Raw genomic sequence first — 25,976 nt, forward strand, 5'->3', positions numbered from 1 at the left:
AAAAAAGCTCAGTACTCTATTGAAGGAACATAACAGAACTGGCTCCATAAGATGACATCTGCAGTGTTCAGTGTATAATCCAAAATTACTTTACCTGTTAAGAAATAGAAAAGGATCGCCGAGCCCTGAAGAGTAGACAGTCAGCAGAGACCCATCTGGAACTGCCCCAGATATGTGGACAAACTGTCTCCTTCCATTGCTCTTTGCTTCCTTGAGTTTTTTTTTTTTTTTTTTTTTTCCTTTCTTTTTTACAAATTGAAAGTTTGTGGCAACAAATCAGCAAGTCTGCCTGGGCCATTTCCCAACAGCACGTGCTCCAGTAAATATATGCTCTTTGTCACATTTTGGTAAATTTCACAATATTTCACACTTTATGGTGATCTGTGATCAGTGACGTTTGATGTTACTGTTCTAATTGTTTTGGGGCACCATGACCCATGCCCATATAAGATGATGAACTTATCAATACATCTTTTTTTGTGTGGTGCTGAGGACTAAGCCCAGGGCTTTGTGCCTTCTGGACAAGTGCTCTACCACTGAGCTCTAAGCCCAGCTTCTATAATCAAAAACACTTATATGTGTTCACACTGCTCTACCAACCGGCCATTTCCCTGTCCCTGCCCCCCATCCCACCTCCTCTCCTGTCTCTCCATGGCCCACGGTAGTGGCTGTGCCAAGCAGTGGACTTAAGTGAAACAATGTAGGTACCATCTAGGACATTTTACAGGTGGAGAAAAGTCAATGCCTGGCTCTAAAGCTTCAGAGGACAGACTAATTCACTTGTTAGGGGCTGACCCAGCTGGTGGCTTGGCACTAAAGCCAATGCTCATTTGCCATTCGAAAATCCAAGGGCCCTTAAGAATTATACTGACTTTCCCCTGCCTGTGCCCTCTATAAATGGAGCAACAAACCCTGGATGACAACATGTCTGTTTACAACATTGTTTACTGAATCTTTTAAACCCACTGATGCTTACTGGTCAGGGAAAAAATAAAGATTCATTTCAAAAATACACTGCTCACTGACCACACACCTGGTCACCTAAGCTCTAATGGACATTAACATAGCACTCACCCATGAATCAAGGAGTAATTGTAATTTCAAGTTTTATGGCTAATACAGTTCAAATGGCTACCGCTGCCAGTGACTGCAGTTTCTCTGATGGATCTGGGCAAAGTAGATTGAAAACCTTCTGGAAAGATGGCACTAAGAACATTCATTGTTCATGGGCACAGGGCAAAATATCAAGATAATAGGAGTTTGGAATAAGTTGGTTCTAACACTCCTGTCTGGCTCTGAGGGGCTCAAGACTTCAGTGGAGGATGTAGCTATAGTTGTGGTGGAGTGAATAGCTAGAGAACCAGAATTAGCCCTGGAGCCTGAACATGTGATTATGGTAAAATTTTCACAGATGAGGGGTTGCTGCTTATGGGTGAGCAGAGAGGTTTCTGAAGATGAAATCAACTAGTACAAAGATACTGTGAACATTGTTGAGATGGCAACAAAGGATTTAGAATGTTACATAAACCTAGCTGATGCAGCTGGGGCAGGATTTAAGAGCTCGACTCCAGTTCTGAAAGAAGTTTTACTGTGGGTAGAATGCTGTTAAATAGCATCACACGCCACAGGGGAATCTTTCAGGAAAGGAAGAGTCAATCAACAGGGCAGACTTTATTACTACTGTCTTATTTTAAGAAATCGCTGGAGCCAGCCCAACCTTCAGTGGCCACTGCCCTGACCAGTCAGCAGCCAGCTACAGAGACGATATCCTCCACCAGCAAAAAGGTCACAGCCCGCTGAAGACTCAGGTGGTTGTTAGCTTGTTTTATCCATAAAGCATATTAAAATCAAGGTTTGTGCACTTTTAGACACAATGTTTTTGCAGACTTCATAGAATACAGCATAGTATAAATACAACTTTTATACACATTGGAAAACAAGATCTGCATAACTTGCCTTTATGGTGATGCTCCCTGAGTGCAGTGGTTAGCAGCAGACTGCATTTTGTTAGAGGAACAGCTGTAAGCTGACCAGGACTTCATATCAGCTGCTCTAGCCCTTCCCCAAAGGAAAACACACTAGTAATGAATAAAAATAGAAAACCTCAGTGAGGAACAATTAAAATTGGAATCTCTAGAACTAAAAAATACAATATCAAAAATTCACTGGATGGACTTGTGTAGAATTTCGCACTTATAGAAAAAAGAATCAGTGAACTGTAAGATTTATCAATATAAATTATTCAATTTGAAGAACAGAAATAAAATGAATATTGAAAATTATAGACAGAGCCCCAGTGTCCTCAGGAAGGAATAAATACACCATAAATAATAAATATGGGTAAATATGAGACTCCTTTTCCTTTTCATTTCTTTAAAATTCAATGTGTACTTAAAGCGAAAATTGTATTGAGTTGTTTATGCAGCATGTTGATGTACCATGAGAGCTGGAGTATAAAGGACAGAGGAGGTAAGCGGTCCACATATCTCCAGGATATACAAAGAAGTCAAAGAACTTCTTAACACCAATAAGTAAATAATAAATGGGCAAAGGAACTGAACAAGCACTTCACAGATAAAGAAATACGAATGGTCAACAAGTATATGAAAAAATGTTCAACATCTGTAGCAATTAGAGAAATGCAAATTAAAACTACAATGAGATTCCATTTCACTTCAGTCAGAATGGCAATTCAAGAATACAAGTAATGATAAATGTTGGCAAAGATGTGGGGGAAAATGGACACTCATACATTGCTGGTGGGACTGAAAATTGGTACAACCACTCTGGAAAGCAGTATGGAGATTCCTCAGAAAACTTAGATTAGAACCACCATTTGACCCAGTTATCCCTCTCCTCGGTAAATACTCAAAGATCTTTAAATCAGCATACTACAGTGATGCAGCCACACATCAATGCTTATAGCAACTCAATTCTCAATAGCAAAGCTGTGGAACCAACCTAGGTGCCCTTCAACAGATGAATGGATAAAGAAAATGTGGTATATAGACACAATGGAATATTACTCAGGCATAAAGAAGAATGAAATTATGGCATTTGCTAGTAAATGGATGGAACTGGAGACTATCATGCTAGGTGAAATAAGCCAGTCCCCCCAGAAAACAAGGGCCAAACGATCTCCAAAAATGTGGATGCTAACACACAATAAGTGGTGGGTGTGGAAGAATAGAAGTTCATTGGATTAAACAGAGGGGATGAAGGGAAGGGAGGAAGGATGGGAATAGAAATGACAGTGGAATGAATCAGACATAACTTTCCTATGTTCATATATGAACATCAACCAATGCAACTCCACTGTTGAGAGCCACAGCCGAAGGGGCCCCAGCAAACTTCCAGCTGCCAACTGATGATTGGCTCACAGCGGCCCCAGCAAACTTCTAGCTGCCAACTGATTGGCTCCTCTGTGGTGATGATCATTGGGCTGTTTCCCCACCCTTTCAGACCACGGAGCTGCTCATTGAGGGACTTTTTTTGGCTCCGCCCATGCTACCCAGCCAATCAGCCTCAAGAGCAGGAGGGGTGGGGGAGGTTGAGAGGCTTGTGGGAAGCCGGTGGTGGCAGTTGGGCTCTGAGGGTTTTCCTGAAGAGCTGTGTGGTCCTGTGTGTGTGTTCTAAAAATAAAGTTTGTTTCTTTTGACAAGTGGCTCCTGAATTGTGCCCAGCCAGACTGCGGCACTCCACACCATGTATAACCACAAGAATGGGATTCTAATTAGAATAAGTCATACTCCATGTATGCATATTAAAATATACTCTACATCTTGTATATCTAAAAAAGAACAACAACAAAAGAAAAACAGTCTGAATCTTGTTTATCGAACTTCTAAGGAAGCACATATAAAAATTTAATAACACCCCCCCCCACCACAAATTAAAAATCCTTCTAGAGTTTTCTGGACCATAACCATAAAATAGCATCAGTGTAAAAATAGAAAATGAAGAAAATGGGCAAAAAAAAAAAAAAGAAAGAAAGAAAGAAAGAAAGCCAACAACATCTGTAACTGTAATCTCATCTCATTTAGACAGGTACCATCCCTGTTAACATTTTAGTATAGAACTTTCTGAATTTTTTTCTTTCTATATATCTATATATCATGGATATATGGTCATGCCAACTAATGATGTTACATAATATTTCACTGTAGAAATGTGTCTTATTTATCAAGTTTTCTATTCATGGACATTTAGGTTGATCATAATTTTTGCTATTATAAGTTAGTTTTGGGTGAACATTTCACACATGCATCTTTGTGGTCTTATCCCATTTTTCCTTCATATTTAATTCCTAAAAGTGGAGCCAAAGCAATTAATTAAATGCTTTTCATCTAGAAGGAATGTTAAATCTTGTTACATTTTATCTGACACGGAGAGATGAGAGTTGATTTTCAATCCTTGACTTTTACATTCATCATTACCCATGATTGCTTGAGAAGCTGGAATGTTTTATTTAGAAGTTCACAGTGATGATCACAGAAGCTTCAAGATAGAAACTCACACACATGGACAGTGTATTCAATCCCCAAGCAGGAGCTAGTGGACAGCACCATGGGGTGTGCAGAACTGCATTTTATTATTGGTTGAGATTTCCCGCCGTAGGGCCATAGGGCCATCAACAGGGTCCTAACCCCTGGGCATGGGTGTATAAACAGGTACGGAGTGTGTGCCAAACTCCAAAGGTGCCTATGCTTGCTTTTTACAGTTTCTTTGATCAATTTGAGTATACTCAAAATTTAACAGAAGTTCCATGTAAATGTAAAATAAATTCATATTTTTTAATCAGTATCTTAAAGTATATAGTATATAGAAGATAAATGGAGCACAATGTTTTTAAAGACAAATTCTGGCAAAGCTTGAGAATCTGTCACACCTACCTGAAAAATGAACAAGGGCCTGAGAAGCATATAGACCTGCCCTGTACAGCATGACAGCCAACAGCCACCCCTGGCCATTGAGCACCTGAGATGTGGCCGATAGACTCTTGCTGAAATGATAACTGGGATACGTGGAGTTGAAGTTCACACTTTAGAATTAATTTTACTTGTTTCTCTTTACATTTTTAATGTGGCTACTGGAAATTTAAAATCCTGTGGCTTGTCTTATGTTAATGTTTGTGGATGTAGCAGGTATAAATAAATAAACATTTCCACACTTTTAAAAACTTTAAAAATATTTTAATTGTAATTGGTATTTATAAAAAATGATAAGGAAATGTGATTTTTTTAGCTGAAGAATATACACTTGTCACTCTCAATCTTAACTTGTCGATATCTCTTATTCCAGTATCTCTTACTCCTCTTATTCCTGTTCTGATTATTTAATTCAGATTTTAATTAAATTTATCAAACTTTTCTCATAGACAGTGATGTTAGAACTTGAGTCAGAGCCAGGAGAAATCTGCAGGGAATGTGGGATCCTGGGTAGCTTTGCCTGGCTGCCACATCTGGAGAAAGGCTACTAGAGCCCCTGTGTCTGCTGGGCCTGGCCTGTGCTGGCCTGTGTTATGGCTTCAGCTCTTGGCACCCAACGGTGTGAAGTGTCCTAAGAGAAGAGACCCAGATGCAGAGGGCCAGAGTCCATACCCTGGCTCAGCAGCACACTGAGATCTGGAACCTCAGTGTCCACATTTGTAAGGAAGGAAGCACTGAAGACACCTAGCACAACAAGGAATCGGGATGTGGTCGCTGCTCCTCTTCTCTTTTATTCTAAACCCATGCTCCCTCTGTCATATTTATCTCTTCTTGTGTTTCAGAATGGTATTCTTATTAGTCATACTATCTATCTATCTATCTATCTATTTATTCTTTTACTTTGAGACAGGTCCTCGCTAATTTGCCAAGGCTGACCTCGCTAATTTGCCAAGGCTATATGAACATAGGAAAGTTATGTCTGATTCATTCCACTGTCATTGAACTTGCAATCCTGCTGTCTCAGCCTCCCAAATTGCTGGGATAATAAGTGTGCACCATGGTGCCTGGCTCAGTTTATTTTGGGGAAGGTTGTACACACACTTCAGTAGCAGAAGGACAACCTTTTCAATAAATGATGCTGGGCAACTTTATATCCTTAAGCAGAATAAATAAATAAGCAAATAAAATTCCTTAACCTAAGACTCACACCTTACACCTCCAAATAAATCACAGAAATAAATATCAAATGAAAAACTATTAAACTTTTTTGGGAAAAAAATGTTACAGCCCATGATTAGTCCAAAGTTCTTAGGCATAGGCTAAGAATATGATACTTACAAGGAAAAAAGTCAATAAATTGAATCTTAGCACTTAAGAACTTGGGCTTTGTGGAAGACCCTGTTAATAGGATGAAAAGGCACTACAGAAGCCAGAGACCAGGAGATACTTTAGCTCGCCATATACCAGGACAGGCCTTGTATGCAGAAGAAAGAACTCTCAAAACTCTGCATTTTGAAAAATCCAGTTAGAAAACAGGTAAAGGATATGAGCAGGAATTTCACCAAAGGGAGTAGCCTGGTAGAAAATAAGTGCTTGGAAAAATAAATACTCATAATATATTAGCCACTAGACAAATGCAATATAAAAGCATCTGTTGGAATATCTAAAATTGAAAAGACTTAACTCACTAAGTATTGATGAGGATTAGAGAAACTAGATCACTCAGCATCTCCAGTAGAGATGTAAAAGATTATAGTCATTTCAGAAGATAATCTTGCAATTTCCTTTAACACTAAAAATGTACTTCTCACACAACCCAGCAATTGTGCTTCTAGGCATTTACCCCAGAGAAATGGAGCCTGTGTTCACAAGAAATACCTGTATGTAATGTTCCTAGCATTCCATTCATAGCCCCAAACTGGAAGCAATCCAAATACCCTTCAGGGATGAAAGACAACCATCTATATCCATTCCATATACTACTTCCCAGCAACCAAAAGAAAATAATTGTTAACCCACACAACTTGAATAAGCCTCAAGGAAAATTTGGTAAGTGAAAAAAGCCAGTTCCAAAAGCTCACCTATAGCATATGCTTCCATTCCTAAAGCATTCTGAAACAACCAATGCAGTTTCTAGAGGTTAGGAATGCTCGGTCAGCACGTCTGTGTTTGGGTCATGGTGTCCTTATATGAAGCTGCACTGTGATAAAATCACGTAGAAGACACACACTGGGATGTTTACAGATGGTAAAATCTAAATAAACTCTGATTGTATCCACGTAGATTTTCTAGTTTCATTGTGTACTATGGTTACACCAAGGGCCCCATAAGTGGAGCTGGGGAACAGGACCTCCTTATGTGCTTATCATCAAGTTTCTTTAAATCTATAATTATTTCAAAATCATATTTAATATTTAAATATTTAAAACATTCAAAAGTTTCCATACTGTTTTCTGATTTCTTCATTTAACAGCTCTAGGTTATGAGGATCTTGTCCCATTATAATAAAACTAAGTAAGGTAATGAGAATTAATGCTTACACTGTCTATAATATTAGAATTCCTTGATAATAAGGTTCTAGAGGTTCATTAATCACATAATGACCTATAATTTTAAGTTCATTTGATATATAGGACTAAAAAGATGGGAAAATTTTTTTTTACAGCGCTGGAGATTGAGCCTAGGTCCTCACACATGCTAGGCAAGGGTTTTATCACTGAGCTACACCCTCAACCCCATAAAAATCTTAACAAGTTGAAGAAATTGATTGCATAAGATCAATGCTAATAATTGTACCCGTATTACCTAGTAAAAGACGATTTGTTTCCACTCTCAAAACAAACATTGAGTAGCTTGTCTTTTTCTTTCTTCCTTTTTTTCTTTTTTTTTTTTCTTTTTCCTTTTAAGCAGTGCTGGGAATTGAACCCAAGGCCTCATACATGCCAGGCAAGCATTCAACCACTGAGCTATACCCTCAGCCCCTGAATAGCTTTTGAACTTTTAAAATTCAAGTTTAGAACTGGACTTAGAAATATAAGACCAATGAAATCTAAGGATAAAACAGGCCTTTTTCTTACCTATCCTGTTAAAAATGTTTCTTCCCTTTGGAAGTCTGACTACCAGTCTGATATTAAGAAACATGAGGCATGAACTGCCTGCCTCTGAAACGAAGGCTGAGGCAGATGGGTGCTCAGTGTGCTCCCCCAGGCTTTAGTAGAGACTCAAAGAAGCTGTGCTCAGCTATGCCTTTCTCATAGTGTAGGTGTCCACTGAGTCTCTCAGTTAATTCTGGATGTTTCATAGGAACTATGGAGGGAATATATATGAGGACGATATTATCCCTGGCCTAAAAGGACTTGTAGTCCAGTGGTGGATCACATTTGTGTATGATCAGTGCAGTGCAAATGTGTAAGTTGGTTGTATGAAGATTAGGACACAGCTGGATCAGGTCTGAAAAGATTTCCACAGAGGAAGACCAGATGTTTGGGGATAGGAGGATCGTCTTCAAGGGGTGGTGCTGACCAAGGGAGGCCCAAGGCAGGTACAGTGACCAATGTGGGTTGACCTGGTAGGGATTATAATTCCTGAACCCCAGTCTAGGACCCAAGACTGACAAGTATGAGGTTGTATAATGGGAGAAGGCAGGATTCAGACTTGACCCCAGGGCTGCCCTAGGTACAGGAGTATAAATAGTTTGCCACACAGTTCATATCCACTGACTTTCTTAATGCCATGATAGGAATATTGCCACTTCTGTCAATTTTGAAATCTTGCTGTACCTTTCCACATTTTTAAACTACATTTTACAAATAAATTTGTATTGCAGATTCTTATTCTTTTAATGTCAGATAGAAAGTCACATTGACACGAGTAGTTATTTTAGAGACTGTGGTGTTCACTAACAGAGTCAGCCTGCTTAACCCAAGCAGTGTCATTTTGGCAAATGATAAATAGGTGACAGCATGTGTGTGCTACTGTACGTGTCATTCTGACTTAAACATAGGTACAGTTGTGCTACGGTACAGTTTATTCAGACATTAGAAGCTACCTTGATGACTACAGAAACACAGAGAGACTTGTTAGGTATGAGAGAAAACTGTAACCTTATTTTCTTAAACTTCAGTATTTTAAAAATTTTATGTACTTGTGTATTGGTAGTTATCCTCACAGAAATGGATGCATTATTCTAAGTTTTAAGAAGCAGGTTAGCTAATCTTAGGGCAGAAATTTCTACATAAAGTAACCATTGCACCATAGTAGAGATGTACTTATTTGGTCCCTGCCAATTTATTTCTCCAGTTTTCCATTTTGAGCAGAAACTTAGAGTGAAAAATGTACCTGACCCTCATTTCCAGCCCAGGTTGGCAGTGGGTGCCCCTCCTTTCCAGACTCCCTTTTACTTCTTTCCCTGGACTATGTTCCAGGTCCTCCTCCTCCTCACCATCCTATAAGGCATGTGTCTTCTCTGTTCTGGTCACTGCTTTACAGCTCCTGTGACCATTTGCAGGCCATGTTGCCTCTCCTGTATGTCTGTCTTCTGGCCGTCCTGATCATGTGGCTGCCATGTCTGCTGGTAGTCTGAAGGGCAATAAAATAAGCCAATCTCCCCAGAACACCAGTCATACCTGATATGGTCCCACATCAGGAGAGGCTAGCCAGGAAGGGATGCCAGTGAGCCCTCTGGAAAAGCACACCATCTGGATTTTCATGTAGATCACATCCTCGTTAGTTCAACTAATTGTGATTGTACAAATTCTATAGTATTACTACTGTGTGTGCGTACATATATTTTAATGGTGGTTTATGGTGCAATACTGAAAACATTAAAGAGGGGGAGTTTGATTATTATTCTTTTTTAATATTTATTCTTAAGTTTTAGATGGCCATAGTATCCTTATTTTACATTTATGATTTATGTGGTGCTGAGGCTCGAACCCAGTGCCTCATGCATGCTAGGCGAGCACTCCACCACTGAGCCACAACCCCGGCCCCTGATGATTATTCTGACCAACAGTATGCTCCACATATTTCTCAACAAATTCTATAAAATTAGCACATTTCAATCTAAGAACTTCAAAGATATATTTTTATTAAACTTTTATTAAAGAGAGAATAATGACTGATCATTGCTATGATGGATTCTGGTCTCATTTTGGGGGTGGGGAAACAGGATACCATTATAATCATTAAAACATATTTATTAACTAATAAATGTTACCCAGAAGTTTATCAGCTTTAGCTACTTTATCCTTCTTGCCCTTTTCTCCCCTATCACCTTTCTTTATAATTTGTATAGAATGTCTTTGTTTTAGAAATGCTACCAGCCAGCGCAATAATCACAACAAAACCTTGCTTTAATCAATTTATCCTGCTAGCACATTTAAGCTTACTTTTCTGAATCACATTGCCAAGAAAATAGTATAGTTTCAGTAAAACCCAGACCATTACACAGATATTATATGATTCATTTGTGAGTACTTAAGAAGTTGTCTGCATTGCCATTTGGTATAATTTTAAGGTTTAAGAAACAACTACTGAATTCTTTCATGCATCATTTAGCAATACAACCCCTTTCTCATTTCTTTTTCAGAATCACTACTGAATTTAAGTTTAACCTTTTGGTTAGGTCTCATTATCCTCCCAGAAAAGATAGTGTTGGCTTCCACCTGTTCATTTTCTAAAAGAAAACCAGTTTTTGGAGAAATGTTTTATGCTTCAGGGTTACTTATTTATAAATTTTGAATTTTCTTTACAGAGATAGAGACATTAAATAAAAGTTTGACAGCGTCACAGAGAACTAAGGTATGCCTTGAAGAGGAAATGAAAAATCTCAAACTGTTGTCAGATACAGCCATCTTGAGGTCCCAGCAGATTCATATGTCCAAGCAGCAGGAAGAAAACTTACAAGTCAGATGCCATGATTTGCAGAAAGAAGTACTAGGTAAAAAGCATTTTTTTTCTGTTGTTAGCAACTAACCATAATGAGGAATTTTCTAGAAATTTTTTTCTTAAAATCACAACAAAACCTTGCTTTAATCAATTTATCCTGCAAATATACTTAACTATAACTATAAGGGTAACCATGTCTGGGATTCCGGCTTCCTCATATCCCTTCAGTCATGTCTTTGAGAGTGGTAAGACTTATGGGTGTGTATCGAAGACGTTGTAAGCCCAGAGAGGAAGGGGACCTGGCCTCAACATAGTCTTCAAGGGCACACCCCCAAAGAACCACTTTCTCCAGCTAGGCCTGTCTCCTGAAGTTTCTACCACCTCCCAAGAGTGCCATCAGCTGGGGACCAAGCCTTTGGCACATAAGCTTTAGGGGGACATGTAAACTCCAGACTGTAACACCTGGTCAGGTATATCATAGGATGCCCCTCTGTTAGAATTATCTTGAGTTTTTTCCTCATGATCACACTGGAGTCATTGGCTTGGGGAAGGAAAAGACAGAGTGCTGTTGTTACTGTGGCATTAATCTTTTCACAAGTAAGTATCATCAACATAATGTGTGGCGGCCATCCATGTCAGCTTTCATGACCTGGCCACATGACTGTGATTTCCTTTCTCCTTCTCTACCCTGTATTCTCTGGAAGGAGTTCTCTGTGTACACTAAGACTTGAACTGGAAGTCTGCCCCTCACCTTCAGGGAAGCAGTCAGAATGCCGTACTTGGAATTCTACGTGGAAGATTTATCTTTTCTCCACATTTTTAATGTGTCATTTACATGTGGATTTTACAAATGGATTTTAATTTTTTAAATTTTTTTATTTGGGGGTACCAAGGATTAAACTCAGGGGCACTCAACCACTGATCCACATCCCCAGCCCTTTTTTGTATTTTATTTAGAGACAGGGTCTCACTGAGTTGCCTAGTGCCTTGCTTTTGTTGAGGCTGGCTTTGAACTAACAATCCTTCTGTCTCAGCCTCCTGAACCACTGGGATTAGAGGGATGTGCCATTGTACCCAGCTCATGAACTTTTATTTTATACCTTGGTTATAATCCAGTATTGCTTTGCTTACTTTTCTCCTCACATTTTCTGGCTTTGGCCACTTGGGTTCTTTCAGTCAGCTCCTGTGTCCTGTTGATACATTCCAGACCCTTTGGGCTATTGTTTGTAACCATTATGTCTGTGGCAGCAGGAGGAAACCTCATCTCAGAATCAGTGACTTCTCTAAAGAGCTCTAATTCCTGTTATTGGAAAATGGCATTCTTGCTGAGCACCCCTCTTCCCTATCTAGAATTAATCTAATCCTTCCATGCTCTCCCTCCCTACCCCACTATGAGTCACCCCCCTCATATCAGAGAAAACATTCAGCATTTGTTTTTTGGGGATTGGCTGACTTCACTTAGCATTATCTTCTCCAACGCCATCCATTTACCTGAAAATGCCATGATTTTGTTTTCTTTTAATGCTGAGTAATATTTCCATTGTATATATATGCCACATTTTTTTTTTTCATCCATTAATCCACTAAAGGACATCTAGGTTGACTCCACAGTTTAGCTATTGTGAATTGTGCTGCTATAAATATTGACGTGGCTGTGTCCCTGTAGTATGCTATTTTTAAGTCCTTTGGGTATAGTCCAAGAAGAGGAGTAGCTGGGTCAAATGGTAGTTCCATTCCCAGATTTCCAAGGAATCTCCATACTGCTTTCCAAATTGGCTGTACCAATATGCAGTCCCACCAGCAATGTATAAGTGTACCTTTTTCCCCACATCCTCGCCAACACTTGTTGTTTGTCTTCATAATAGCTGCCATTCTGACTGGAGTGAGATGATATCTTAGAGTAGTTTTGATTTGCACTTCTCTGATTACTAGAGATGATGAGCATTTTTTCATATATTTATTGATTGATTTTTATATCCTCTTCTGAAAAGTGTCTGTTCAGGTCCTTGGCCCATTTATTGATTGGGTTATCTGTTTTGTTGTTGTTTGTTTGTTTGTTTTGGTGCTTAGCTTCTTGAGTTCTTTATATATCCTAGAGATTAGTGCTCTATCTGATGTGTGAGGGGTAAAAATTTGCTCCCAGGATGTAGGCTTTCTATTCACCTCACTGTTTGTTTCTTTGCTGAGAAAAAACTTTGTAGTTTGAATCCATCTTATTTATTGATTCTTGTTTTTAATTCTTGTGCTATAGGAGTCTTATTAAGGAAGTTGAGGCTTAATCCCACATGATGAAGATTAGGGCCTACTTTTTCTTCTATTAGACGCAGAGTCTCTGATTTAATTCCTAGGTCCTTGATCCATTTTGAGTTAAGTTTTGTGCATGGTGAGAGACAGGAGTTCAATGTTATTTTGTTGCATATGGATTTCCAGTTTTCCCAGCACCATTTGTTGAAGATGCTATCTTTTCTCCAGTGCATGTTTTGGCACCTTTGTCTAATATAAGAAAATCGTAATTTTGTGGGTTAGTCTCTGTGTCCTCTATTCTGTACCATTCATTGGTCTACCGGCCTGTTTTGGTGCCAATACCATGCTGTTTTTGAAAACTATTTAAAGTTGCTTAAATATATCACCTAGTTATAAAATTAAATAAATTTATAAATAAGACTCTGTAAAGGTCATGCTATTTATTTTAGATATTAAAAGGATAAATTAGGGTAGATTTGCTGAAATATACATCTACTTCTTAAAAATAGTTTTCTGAAAAACACTGAGGGTAGAAAAAGAGAGCAAGGTGAACTACCCTAAGAGGACTATGAATAGTGGAGATTTTTAGTCTTGGGTTCGACTTGGTTTGGTATAAAACTTTGTAAGTGAATGATACATGAAGTTACATCTCAGTTTCCTTTGGTAACAAAGCCATTAATATAAAATAAAATGTTTTTTTAAATAGTTTTATCAAAGTGCACATCCTGTCCCCAAATCAATGCATATTGTTCTTGTCTCTCTTCTATTAATGAGCAGTGTTCTTGAATATTTTAGTTTCCTAGAAAAACACACCAGAGCACAGGGTATCTTATACTGCACGAACAGGGAGTTTAGGTTCAGTAGTAACCTTTTCATGTTTGACAAAATAAGTGATAGTATATGGGGTTCGTGGCATAATGGGTAATGATAAGAGAAGAAAGGAGGACACTTCTGGGGACTCCACCCCAGCCCCTCTGTGCCAGTCATTTGACTAGCACTAAGCACTTGACCCAAGCAGCAGCACTGCCCATTCTCTCATCTGATTGTCACATTAGTCTATGTGAGGACTTTTATCGTCCCTTTTAGGTAGAGAAACAGTCCATGGTGACACAGCTGAGACTGAGACCCAAGCTGTGTCAGGTCAGAGCCTGTGGTGGCTCATGGACTATTCAGTGAATTCCAAAAAGACACCTGAGAATACTGAACTCCTTTTCCTTAATAATAAAAAAATCAACAAATTAGTTTTTTCTCTCCTTATAGAAATAAACCATTGACTAGGCGAGTCTTCTAAGAATTTAAGCTGTTTTTCAAAATTACATGACCACAAGAACATCAGTGGCTTGTAGGGAAGGGAAGAGAAGGGAGAAGGGTTAGGCAAGACAAGAGGACCTATTAAAAATGCACATACTTGCACATCTGCCAGGCATACTGAATTAGAAACTCCAAGATTCTAATACTCTTTATTTTTAGTAAGTGCTCCAGGTACAATTGATGACCAGAAAAGTTTGGCACCAGCTTAAAAAAAAATAGTAAGAAATATAGAAAAAAAAGATGTTCCTATTGTAGCCCACTTGGGGTTAACATTAAGGCCACAACTCTGACATGATCCCAAAGCCCCCTAGGATGTGAGCAACACTGTCATGCTCCTGAGACCCACCCAGGCTGTGCACAACTACCCCACTCCTTCAGCCACCCTGCAACCACTTAGATGTCTCCTTGCAGGCCCAAGGAGCCCCTCCTCACCCATGGAGCCAGGCCAGGTGGGCCAGTATGCCTTTGCAGACGGGCAGGCCACTGTACACAGTGCTGGCAGGCCACATGGCAAGTGCTGTCCTTTTTGGCTGTATCCGCTGCATTCCTTTAACTCCCGTCTGGCCAGTCTGAGCCCTCTGTCCTGGGCACAGCCCTGCTGTGCTGCAGCATAGGTTCCATTGGAGCCTTGCTGGGATGATTTTATTGCGTCTATGTGATTTTTCTCTCCAGTGGAGTAGACTGAGCTGTTGGTTCCAAGGGCTGCTAGCCCTGAAAATACCTATCAGCTGAAGAGCTGCTAGAGAGCTCTGAGAACTGTGCAGAGCTTCCAGTTTAACCAGAACTGTAGAAAGCTGGGGAGAGCTGTTAACAACAGTGATGAAAGCTGCTGGCACTCAGAGGGCAGGGTCACACCAAGAGCAGAGAGCTGCTGGTGATCAGAGCTCAGAGCTGCTAGCACTAAGGGAGCTGCCTTTTTTTCAACTTCTATTGAAATTGTACAAAAAAAAAAAAAAAAAAAAAAAAAAAAAAGCCCTCAACTGAATGTAACAGAACAAGGGAATTTATTGAAAGAATATGTAGGTGTACAGCATGTGTGAAGGTGGTTAGGGAGGCTGCCAACTTCAAAGCCAGAATCATGCCATGAGACCTATCTGGTGAGGGCACAACTGCCCTGTACTTAAGACCCTGGACCCCAACCTGCTCCTGACAACTGCTTAGCCTGAAATGACTGCTCCCCTGCTTCAGATCTTGGCATCAACTATTATCAGAGCAGCTCTTGAGAAAAATACTTGAAAAACAGTCTGGAAAGGAAAAACTATGTTTGGCCACCTAGCCCCAGCATATTTAGACTATTATCAGAGGGATGTGTTGCTGCTATAAAAATGGCATATATATCTTTAGAACAGAGCAGTAAATCCAAAGTAGAATCAGATTTTAACATTAGAGTCATGGAAAAAAGCAAAATTATGTCAAAAGTTTTGTAGACATAAATAAGCCAATACACCAAACAAAGTTAATGAAAACTGTCACACAAAAAGATACAGAATATCTTAAAGGTTGGGATGGAGTAGCATGTTAAACACTATGAAGAGAAAAATTTTGCCTATTAAAAAAAAGTGGAGGGGCTGGGATTGTGGCTCAGTGGTAGAGCGCTCTCCTAGCACATGCAGGGCCCTGGGTTTGATCCTCAGCACCACAAATAAATAAATAAAATATATTGTGTTCAACTACAAGTAAAAAATAAATATTTTTTTAAAAAGTGGAAGCTGAGTTCAAAATCTACCCCAAACCTAAAAATAGCATACCAAAGAAACCCATTTGTATTATATATGAAATGCAGAGGTTAAAACCACTCCATATAAAATATTTATTTAACTGTAACAGGAAATTCCAAATGCCTAACCAAGCATATGGTTGAAAAATAGAAATAGACCATTAACACAGGAAATGCACATGATAAACAAACACAAAAGGTTCAGTTTCTAATGACTAGTAATGTATGAGTGTACCTTTCCCCCCACGTCCTCTCCAACAATTATTATTGCTTATATTCTTAATTACTGCCATTTTGACTGGGGTGAGATAAAATCAACACTAGTTTTCATTTGCATTTCTATAATTACTAAAGATGTTGAACAATTTTTCATATATTTGTTCATTGCTTGTATATCATCTTCTGAGAAGTCTCTGTTCAGTTCCTTAGCCCATTTGTTGATTGGGTTGTTTGATTTTGTGGTATTAAGTCTTTTGAGTTCTTTATATATACTGGAGATTAGTGCTCTATCTGATGTGCGTGTGGTAAAAATTTGCTCCCATACTGTGGACTCTCTCTTCATTTCACTTATTGTGTCCTTTGCTGAGAAGAAGCTTTTTAGTTTGAATCCATTCCATTTCTTGATTATTGATTTTATTTTTTGTGCTTTAGGAGTCTTATTAAGGAAGTCAAGGCCTAATCCAACATGATGAAAATATGGGCGTAGGTTTTCTTCTATTAGGTACAGGGTCTCTGGTCTAATTCCTAGGTCCTTGATCCACTTTGAGTTGAGTTTTGTGCATGATGAGAGACAGAGGTTTAATTTAATTTTGCTACATATGGATTTCTAATTTTCCAAGCACAATTTTTTGACAAGGCTATCCTTTCTCCAGTGTATGTTTTTGGCACTTTTGTCTAATATGAGATAACTGTATTCATGTGGGTTGGTCTCTATTTCTTATATTCTGTACCATTGGTTTACAAGTCTATTTTGGTGCCAGTACCATACCGTTTTGTTGTAATAGCTTTGTAGTATAGTTTAAGGTCTGGTATTGTGATACCTCTTGCTTCATCTTTTTTGCTAAGGATTGCTTTGGCTATTTGGGGTTTTTTATTTTTCCAAATGAATTTCATAATTGTTTTTTCTAGTTTCTAGTTCTATGTCATTGGGGTTTTAATAGGATTTGCATTAAATCTGTATAACAGTGTTGGTAAAATGGCCATTGACAATAGTAACTCTGCCCATCCAAGAGCATGGAGAGCCTTCCATCTTCTAAGGTCTTCTTCAGTTCTCTTCTTTACAGTTGTGCAGTTTTCATTGTAGAGGTCTTTCACCTCTTTTGTTAAATTGATTCCCAAGTTTTTTTTTTTTTTTTTTTTTTGAGGCTATTGTAAATGGGGTAGTTTTCCTAATTTCTCTTTCAGTGGATTCATCAATTATGTATAGAAATACTTTTGACTCATGGGTAGATTTTATATCCGGCTACTTTGCTGAATTCATTTATTAGTTCTAGAAGTTTTCCTGTGGAATTTTTTGGATCTTTTAAATATAGAATCAAGTTGCCAGCAAATAGTGGTAGTTTGAGTTCTTCTTTTCATGTGTATTCCTTTAATTTCTTTTGCCTGTCTGATTGTCTGGCTAGAATTTCAGGGACTGTGTTGAATAGAAGTGGTGAAAGAGGGCATCCCTGTCTTGTTCCAGTTTTTAGAAGGAATGTTTCTAATTTTTCTCTATTTAGAATAATGTTGGTCTTGGTCTTAGCATAGATGGCTTTTACAATGTTGAGGTATGGTCCTACTATTCCTAGTTTTTCTAGTGTTTTGAACATGCAAAGGTGCTATATTTTATCAAATGCTTTTTGAGTGTCTATTGAAATAATCATGATTCTTATCTTTAAGTCTATTGATGTGATGTATTACATTTATTAATTTCCGTATGTTGAACCAACCTTACATCCCTGGGAGGAATCCCACTTGATCGTGGTACACTATCTTTTAAATATGTTTTTGTATGCATTGGCTAGGATTTTATTGAGCATTTTTGCATTTATGTTCATCAGGGATATAGGTCTTTAAGTTTTCTTTCCTTGGTGTGTCTTTGTCTGGTTTTGGAATCAGGGTGATATTGGCCTCATAGAATGAGTTTGGAAGGGTTCCCTCCTTTTCTATTTCATAGAACACTTTGAGGAGTTATTAGTATTAGTTTTTCTTGGAAGGTCTTGTAGAAGTTGGCTGAGAATCTGTCTGGTCCCAGGCTTTCCTTGGTTGGTAGACTTTTGATGACATCTTCTATTTCCGTGCTTGAAGTTGATCTGTTTAAATAGTGTATGTCTTCCTGATTCAGTTTGGTAAAATCATATGTTTTTAGAAATTTGTCATTGTCATTGAGATTTTCTATTTTATTGGAGTATAAATTTTCAAAATAGTTTCTAATTAACTTCTGTATTTCAGTAGTGTCCATTGTGATATTTCCTTTTTCATCATGAATTTTAGTAATTAGAGTTTTCTTTCTCCTTCTCTTTGTTAGTGTGGCTAAGGGTTTATCAATTTTATTTATTTTCTCAAAGAACCAACTTTTTATTTTCTCAATTTTTTGAATTGTTTCTTTTGTTTCAATTTCATTGATTTCAGCTCTGATTTTAATTATTCTAAATATAGAATTATTCTAAATATAGAATCATGTTGCCAGCAAATAGTGGTAGTTTGAGTTCTTCTTTTCATGTGTATTCCTTTAATTTCCTGTCTTCTACTACTTTTGGTGTTGATTTGTTTTTCTTTTTTTTAGGGTTTTGAGATGTAATGTTAGGTCATTTATTTGTTCGCTTTTTTTTCTTTTAATGAATGAGCTCAATGAAATAAATTTTTTTCTTAAAGCTGCCTTCATAGTGTCCCAGAGATTTTGATATGTTGTATCAGTGTTCTTTCTTGTTTTTTTTTAATCTTCTCCCTGATGTCTTCTGCTATCCATTGCTCATTCAATAACATATTATTTAGTCTTCAGTGTTGGAGTAGCTTCTACTTTTTATTTTATCGTTGATTTCTAGTTTTATTCCATTATGATCTAATAGAATACAGGGTAGTATCTCTACTTTTTTGTATTTCCCGAGAGTTGCATTGTGGCACAGTATAAGGTCTATCTTAAAGAAAGATTCATGTGCTGCTGAGAAGAAGGTATATTCACTCGATGATGGATAATATACTCTATTTGTTAAGTCTAAATCATTAATTGTATTGGGCTGGGGTTGTGGCTCAGTGGTAGAGCATTCACCTACTACAAACAAGACCATGGGTTTGATCTTCAGCACCACATTAAGAAAATAAGTGAAATAAAGGTATTGTGTCCAACTACAACTAAAAAATAAATATTAAAAAAATAACTGATTGTATTATTGAGTTCTGTAGTTTCTTTCAAAGCTTGGTATACATTGTTCTAGTATCTCCTAGCTTTGATGGTATGGGTTGAGAAACCTGCTGAGATCCTAATTGGTTTCCCCCATATGTAATCAGATTCCTTTCTCTTGTGACTTTTAAAATTCTATCCTTATTCTGTATGCTAGGCATTTTCATTATAATGTGCCTTGGTGTGGATCTGTTGTAATTTTGTACATTTGGTATCATGTAAGCCTCCTATATTTGATTTTCCAATTCATTCTCCATGTTTGGGAAATTTTCTGATATTATTTCATCGAAGAGATTGTTCATTCTTTTGGTTTATATCTCTGTGCCTTCTGCTATCCTGATAATTCTTATATTTGGTCTTTTCATGTTTCCCGTAATTCTTGGAGGTTCTTTTTATAGTTTCTCACCATCTTCACTGTGTGGTCATCTTCACTGGGTGGTCAAATTTATTTTCAAGATTATATATTTTGTCTTCATTGCCTGAGATTCTGTTTTCCAAGTGATCTAGTCTGTTGTTGATATTTTCTATTGAATTTTTTACTTGGTTTATTGTTTCCTTCATTTCAAGGATTTCTGTTTTTTGGGTTTTTTTTTTTTTTTTTTTTTTTTTGAGTCTCTCTTTCTTGAAGTAATCTTTTGCTACCTGTATTTCCTCTCTTATCTCTTTGTTGGAGCATTCAATTGTGGCCTGTATTTGCTCTCTTAATTCATTCTTTGCTCTGCATATCACTTTATTTTTTAAAAAAATTTTAAGTTGTTAATAGACCTTTATTTATTTATTTTTTATTTGCTTATATGTGGTGCAGAGGATCAAACCCAGTGCCTCACACATGCCAGGCAAGTTCAATATCGCTGAGCCTCAGCTCCAGCCCCTGCATATCATGTTCATATACATTCTGAACTCTGTCTCTGACATTTCATCCACTGTGCTGTCAGTGGAATCTATTATTGTATCAGCTTGGTTTGTTTTGGGCATTTTCTTCCCTTGTTCATTGTGTCTGTGTGTCTTTCTCTCTAGCAGAGTGGATTTCAGGTATTACAGTTTCTACCTTATACTCTTGTAGTGTCCCTGCAGGTTACCAATACTTTGCCTGCAGGAACCTGGATGATGGTCTTTTAGGTCCTAGATGGAAGCCTGTGGGGAAAGCCACCCCACGCTGGTAGATGGGGCGCAGCTCCTTCTGCACTTGTGTGTGCGGATTTGCTCTGCTCCTACCACGCGGGTTCCGCCGGCGGGCTGGCCAGAGTCACAGTCATCCGCTGCCAACAAATAAACTTTCTTTAAAAAAATTACCCAAACTATACATCTTTCAAGATCTAGCTCATGTTCTACTTCCTACAGTAAAAACAAAAACATAGCAGCACTAATTAGCCACACTTTGATACTCATCAAGGCCTCACTTTCATTAAGTACAGTGCATGTTCGGGTTCGAAGTGCAGGTGGAGGCTCTGATCTCTTCGGTCTTCATGCGAGGCTGGGTGGCTGAGAAATGTAAGGGACTGTTCGCAAGGGCAGTATAATTCCAGAGTAAAGAGTCATATTATTCAATACTGAGTTAGAGGTTCGTTTGTGCTGCTGTTATTGAATAGGTTCTCTCCACAGGTAACACACTACAGAAACAAAGGAAAATTTAAAAGTCCTTTACATTTCTCTTCATGGAAGCCATTTTTGAATTGGTAAGTCAGAGTGGACAGGTCTACTAGAGCTACTCAGGAATGACCAATAGTACTCCCGATTCTTTCCCAAGGGCACCAGGTTGTTTGAATCCATAAGAATCTTACTCATTCCCATGTCAGGGTCTCAGTGTGAAAATTGCCAAAACATCTTTTTAAAAGTTCATAAACAAATCTCTTGCTTTATCCACAAATACCTTTCTGGTGAACCGACTGGATTGTACCAACATATTATTTCTTTCTAATTCATTTTTCAGAAGTGGTGACAGTGGTTTACGAAGGTACTACAGCTTCAATTTCAAATGTCCCCCAGAGGCCCCTGTGCTGAAGGCTTGGTCTCCTGCCCGTGGTGCTGTTGGGAGGTGGTGGACTTTTAAGGGGTGGAGCCTAGTAGGTGAAAGTTGGGGTATAGGGACATGCCTTTGAGGCCCTTGCCCCTCTGTCTCTTGGCTTCCCCTGCCACATGCTCCTGCCATGATATACTGTGCTGTCATAGGCCCTGAGCAAGAGGACCAGGTGACCTTGGACTGAATCCTCTGAAACCATAAACCAGAATAAATCGTTCCTTCATTTAAGTTCATTATCCTAGGTTATATCATCGCAGTAATGGAGAGCTAACACAGAAGGCTGTGGAACCACAGGTCCAGGAAGGACAGCAGAGTTACCATCTCAGTTTTTGTCTGTCAAGTGTTGTCTATCAAATTAGGTGTGCTTCCCTCTTAGGATCCCTGGGAGACTCTCCCAGGTTCCCTGCCTGCCCCTTTGCTCCCCTCCTCTCCACCCCCTGTTTTCTGCTGGTTGTGATCTGACATAGCATTTGCCCACCATCCGTGAACTTGTTCACTGCCTCTCACCGCAGCTCGCCTCTTCCCACTGTCCTCCCTGGCTGACGCTGGCCTGCAGTTCCTTTCACTTTTTCAGCAACTGTTTTCTGGGCGTCTTCTGCGTGCCGGCCAGAGGCCTTGTCTTCCCTTGGCCTGCAGGTGTGCAGAGTCGTGGCTCTTATAGGGTCCTCATGGGGCTCCCAGCCTCCTGGTGTTACACTAGGTCTATATGCAGATGCTGTTAACCTTAGCAGTTCTCAATAGGGGCTTACGTCCTCTGTACTGATAATACTCAGTGAATTTCTCCAGCTCCAAAGACATTGCCATTCAAATTATTTTGTCCAGTTATACTTTCTCTACCATATGATGGCATTTGCTTCACAATTTTCATGAACTTAAATGTCTTACTTCTTAATCTGCTTTCTTTTTAAAGCATGCCAATTTTTTCTGTTACTAGCTGAGTATGGTATTTAAGATTTTTATTATTATGATATTGTCATTTATGCCTTTTCTAATTTATTTATGTCTTTTTCAGAAATCATGTTACCCTTTGAGAAAAGGAAAATGCAATGTGTTACAGTGAATATCTTCTCCCCAGATATATCACTGGAGTAATATAATGGGCATGATATTTTAGGTTCTTTGGGCAAATCAAAATAAGAGTAGACTGTTACACAGTCGTCTCTTTTTGTATCTTGTTTTGAAGAAATAAAGTTTGTTTAAAGAATACAATACAAAGTACTTAAAATTCACTTTTAACGTGGATTCTATATATGGTTATTATAATTAAAAATCTTAAAAACAATTCTAGCTGGGCACAGTGTTGCATGCCTGTAATCCCTGCAGCTCTGGTGGCTGAGGCAGGAGGATTGCAAGTTCAAAGCCAGCCTCAGCAATTTAGCATGGCCCTAAGCAACAAGGGAGACACTTTCTCAAAATAAAAAACAACACCACAAAAATGGGATGGGGATGTGGTTCAGTGGTTAAATGCCCATGGGTTCAATCCATGGTACAAAAAAAAAAAAGGAAAGGAAACTAAACGTTTGCATGTTTATGCTTCTTTCTATAAACCATTTGCCAGCTCCACAGGTTTAGAACCAATTTTGCCTGTTAGGTATCACAGTCAACTTCCTTTCTGGACTAGTTCACTTGAATTTCCTTTATGGCCTGTTCTTCACACTCCTGCTTGTTCCTTATTCTCTCAAGAAGTGACTCATCATGTTATACTCTTTTTGACTAATATAAAATGTCACATTCTTTTGACTAACATGAACTATATTTCATTGCACTCTAAACTTTTAAACTTGTACTGAGTATTATATCATTATTGTGTTTCCTTACAAATATTTTTAAAGTTGTTCTTCATTTCATATTTCTATATCTCTTATTTGAGAATAATCTTTCTCCATCTTGAGCTATGAGCGTTCTCTCTACTGTGTCTTACAGCCACCCCCCCCCAATCCCCTACAAATGTGGTATTAGTTGAAAGCATTCTAAGCTGACAGAAGACACTGACCCGCCACACATTAGCCAGGTGACTGACACACTGTCTACCCCAGGGACTGTATCCACACCCAGGCAGCAGTGGGCTGGGCTCAGACCTGCAGACCCTTTCAGCTCCCATCTGCTATGACCGACTTCTAATTCTGATGCCATTTGTTTGTTTCCAAAGTTGAATATATATTCACAGTTTCACGTTTTGTTACTGTTTTTGAAAACACCATCAAAAAATTTCAACTTTATTTGTATTTATTCATTTGTTTGTTGGGTACTGGGGATTGAACTCAGGAGTGCTTAACCATTGAACCACATCCCTAGCCCTTTTTTATATTTTACTTAGAGACAAGGTCTTGCCGAGTTACTTAGAGACAGAATCTTTACTCACTAAAATGCTGAGGCTGGCTTTGAACTTGTGATCCTCCTACCTCAGCCTCCCAAGCCTCTGAGATTATAGGCGTGTGCCACCATGCCCGGCCAATTTCAATTTCAATTCAATATATAACCTTTATGGTCATTACTTTTCTTTTCATTAAAAACAATTGAGTCTCAAAATTAAAATGCATGTGTTAATTCTGGCTCATATAGTTTAGTAGTGGTATAAGAGTAAATTAATGCGCTGGCTACAGTGGCATACACCTTTAATCCCCCAGTGGCTCGGGAGGCTAAGGCAGGAGGATCACAAGTTCAAAGCCAGCCTCAGCAATGGTGAAGCACTAAGCAACTCAGTGAGACCCTGTCTCTAAATAAAATACAAAATAGGTCTGGGAATGTGACTCAGTGGTTGAAAAAAAAGTAAATTATGCACTGTCAATAGCAGCCCAGTCCTTAATGACAAAATTTAATTTTTTTATAGAAAAGTAAACATGTAAAATAAAAATTGGAAGACTAAATTATTAGCTCCCTTTTTAAAGATTTGCCTAAGTTTTGTAATTTGATGTTTGGCTCATGATAATATTACTTCTAGAATGCACAATTTATCTCAATTGATAATATTCCTCTCAGAGGTCACTGTGACCTACAAATCAGTGCACTTAAGTGATTTTCCTTCCACCTGGTGGAATGATGTGTCCTTTGCTTTTTGTCAGCAGTCACAAATATTGGAAGTCAGAGTTCAGATAAATCATTCCAGCATTAATATCTTTCCCTAAATCTATTTCACCAACTTTCAAATTTATCCCAAGTGAAAAAACTTTTTCTTTCAATAAGCTATTAAGTATAATGAAATTATTTTGCATGTAATATTTTAACATCGTAATTTTTCAAACACAGAATTATCAAGATATAATTTACATAAAATTTACCCCTTTTAACTGTACAGTTTAATGGTGTTTAGGAGATTGACAAGGTGTGTGACCATTGCCACAATCAAATTTTTGAGCATTTCTTTCACCCTTGGGAGAAGCCTCACATCTGTGAAGAGTCTCTCCGGGGGTCACAGTTGCTCCTCTCCTCTCAGCCTCTGTAGGTGGCTGCCCTGGGGTTTCACACCCGTGAAACATGCAGTACGTGGTCCTGTGCATGCTGCCTGGTGTGTGCAGGTCTCCTCTGTGCTGTAACACGTGTAGGTAACATGTCCCTTAATTAGTAGCTTCACTAATGAAGTAGAGAAAAGTTAAAATTAATGGTGTGCATTTGAAAGGGAGACTGACCCAGGGGCCAAACGCTTCTGTTTTCTGGACCTGTATTTGCTTCTTATAGGCCCTTTGGACAAGTTACTGATTTCTTTGACTCAGTTGTTGTATTTATAAAATGGGAGTTTGGTGGCTTTCCTCACCTATCTTAGAGCTACAGGAGTATAGACAAGAGGGGATGTAACAATGCCTGAAGAATAGCCGTGCAGATCCAGAAAACTAAATGCATTTTAAAGTGGTTTTCCTGGTGTGACAGCAAACCAGATGATTGTATGTAGGATAAAAGTATTAGAATTCCCTTAAGTGCTACTCTAGTCACAGAGGGTTTTTATAAATTTTGATTTCTCCTCTTAAAAGGTCCTTTGGCTCCACCAGGGTGTCTTCTAGTCAGCCTTGGCTCACTTGATTCAGGGGTCACCTGTTGCATGGCAGGGAAGGAAGCTATCCACAGAACTCCACCTTGACCTTACCTTCTAGTGCGACTTTCAGAGAGCACATGGTGCTAACTCTACCAGCCTCTCATTCCTTTGAAATCCTCAGTCTCCATTTGGAACAATGTAACCTTGATTTCTCATAAAAGAGGAAAAGTGCAAATCTCACAGAAAGCCAGAGAGATTTGCAATGACCCTGATTTACGCTAGATCCAACAGCCCTTAAAAGAGACTGTCTTAAAATTGGGACACTGTAGACTGCTTCTATGCCCAAAAGAAGGAAATCTCAAAAACTAGATTCCCCAGGTCTCTAGATAAGTTGCAAGGCAGATAGTACTAACTAGAATCTGAAAATCCTTTTTTAGGACCAGGACACCATTGAAATGTGAATTCTTAAGGAACTTCCTTCAGAAGCCATGTGGTCTTTGACCACCCGTGTCTTCTAAAGG

General features: G+C 38.6%; 1 protein-coding gene across 1 annotated transcript in view; it reads left to right on the forward strand.

Moving 5' to 3' along the window:
* Lekr1 (leucine, glutamate and lysine rich 1) overlaps window positions 1-25,976 on the forward strand; it is a 161,288-nt gene that overhangs the window by 62,582 nt on the left and 72,730 nt on the right. Inside the window, exon 5 of the mRNA XM_076867055.2 lies at window positions 10,684-10,869. Coding sequence (XP_076723170.2) covers window positions 10,684-10,869 — 186 coding nt within the window. The remainder of the gene's footprint in view (window positions 1-10,683; window positions 10,870-25,976) is intronic.

This window comes from Callospermophilus lateralis, chromosome 10 (assembly GCF_048772815.1).
Source record: "Callospermophilus lateralis isolate mCalLat2 chromosome 10, mCalLat2.hap1, whole genome shotgun sequence".
In the NCBI taxonomy this organism is placed as follows: domain Eukaryota; kingdom Metazoa; phylum Chordata; class Mammalia; order Rodentia; family Sciuridae; genus Callospermophilus; species Callospermophilus lateralis.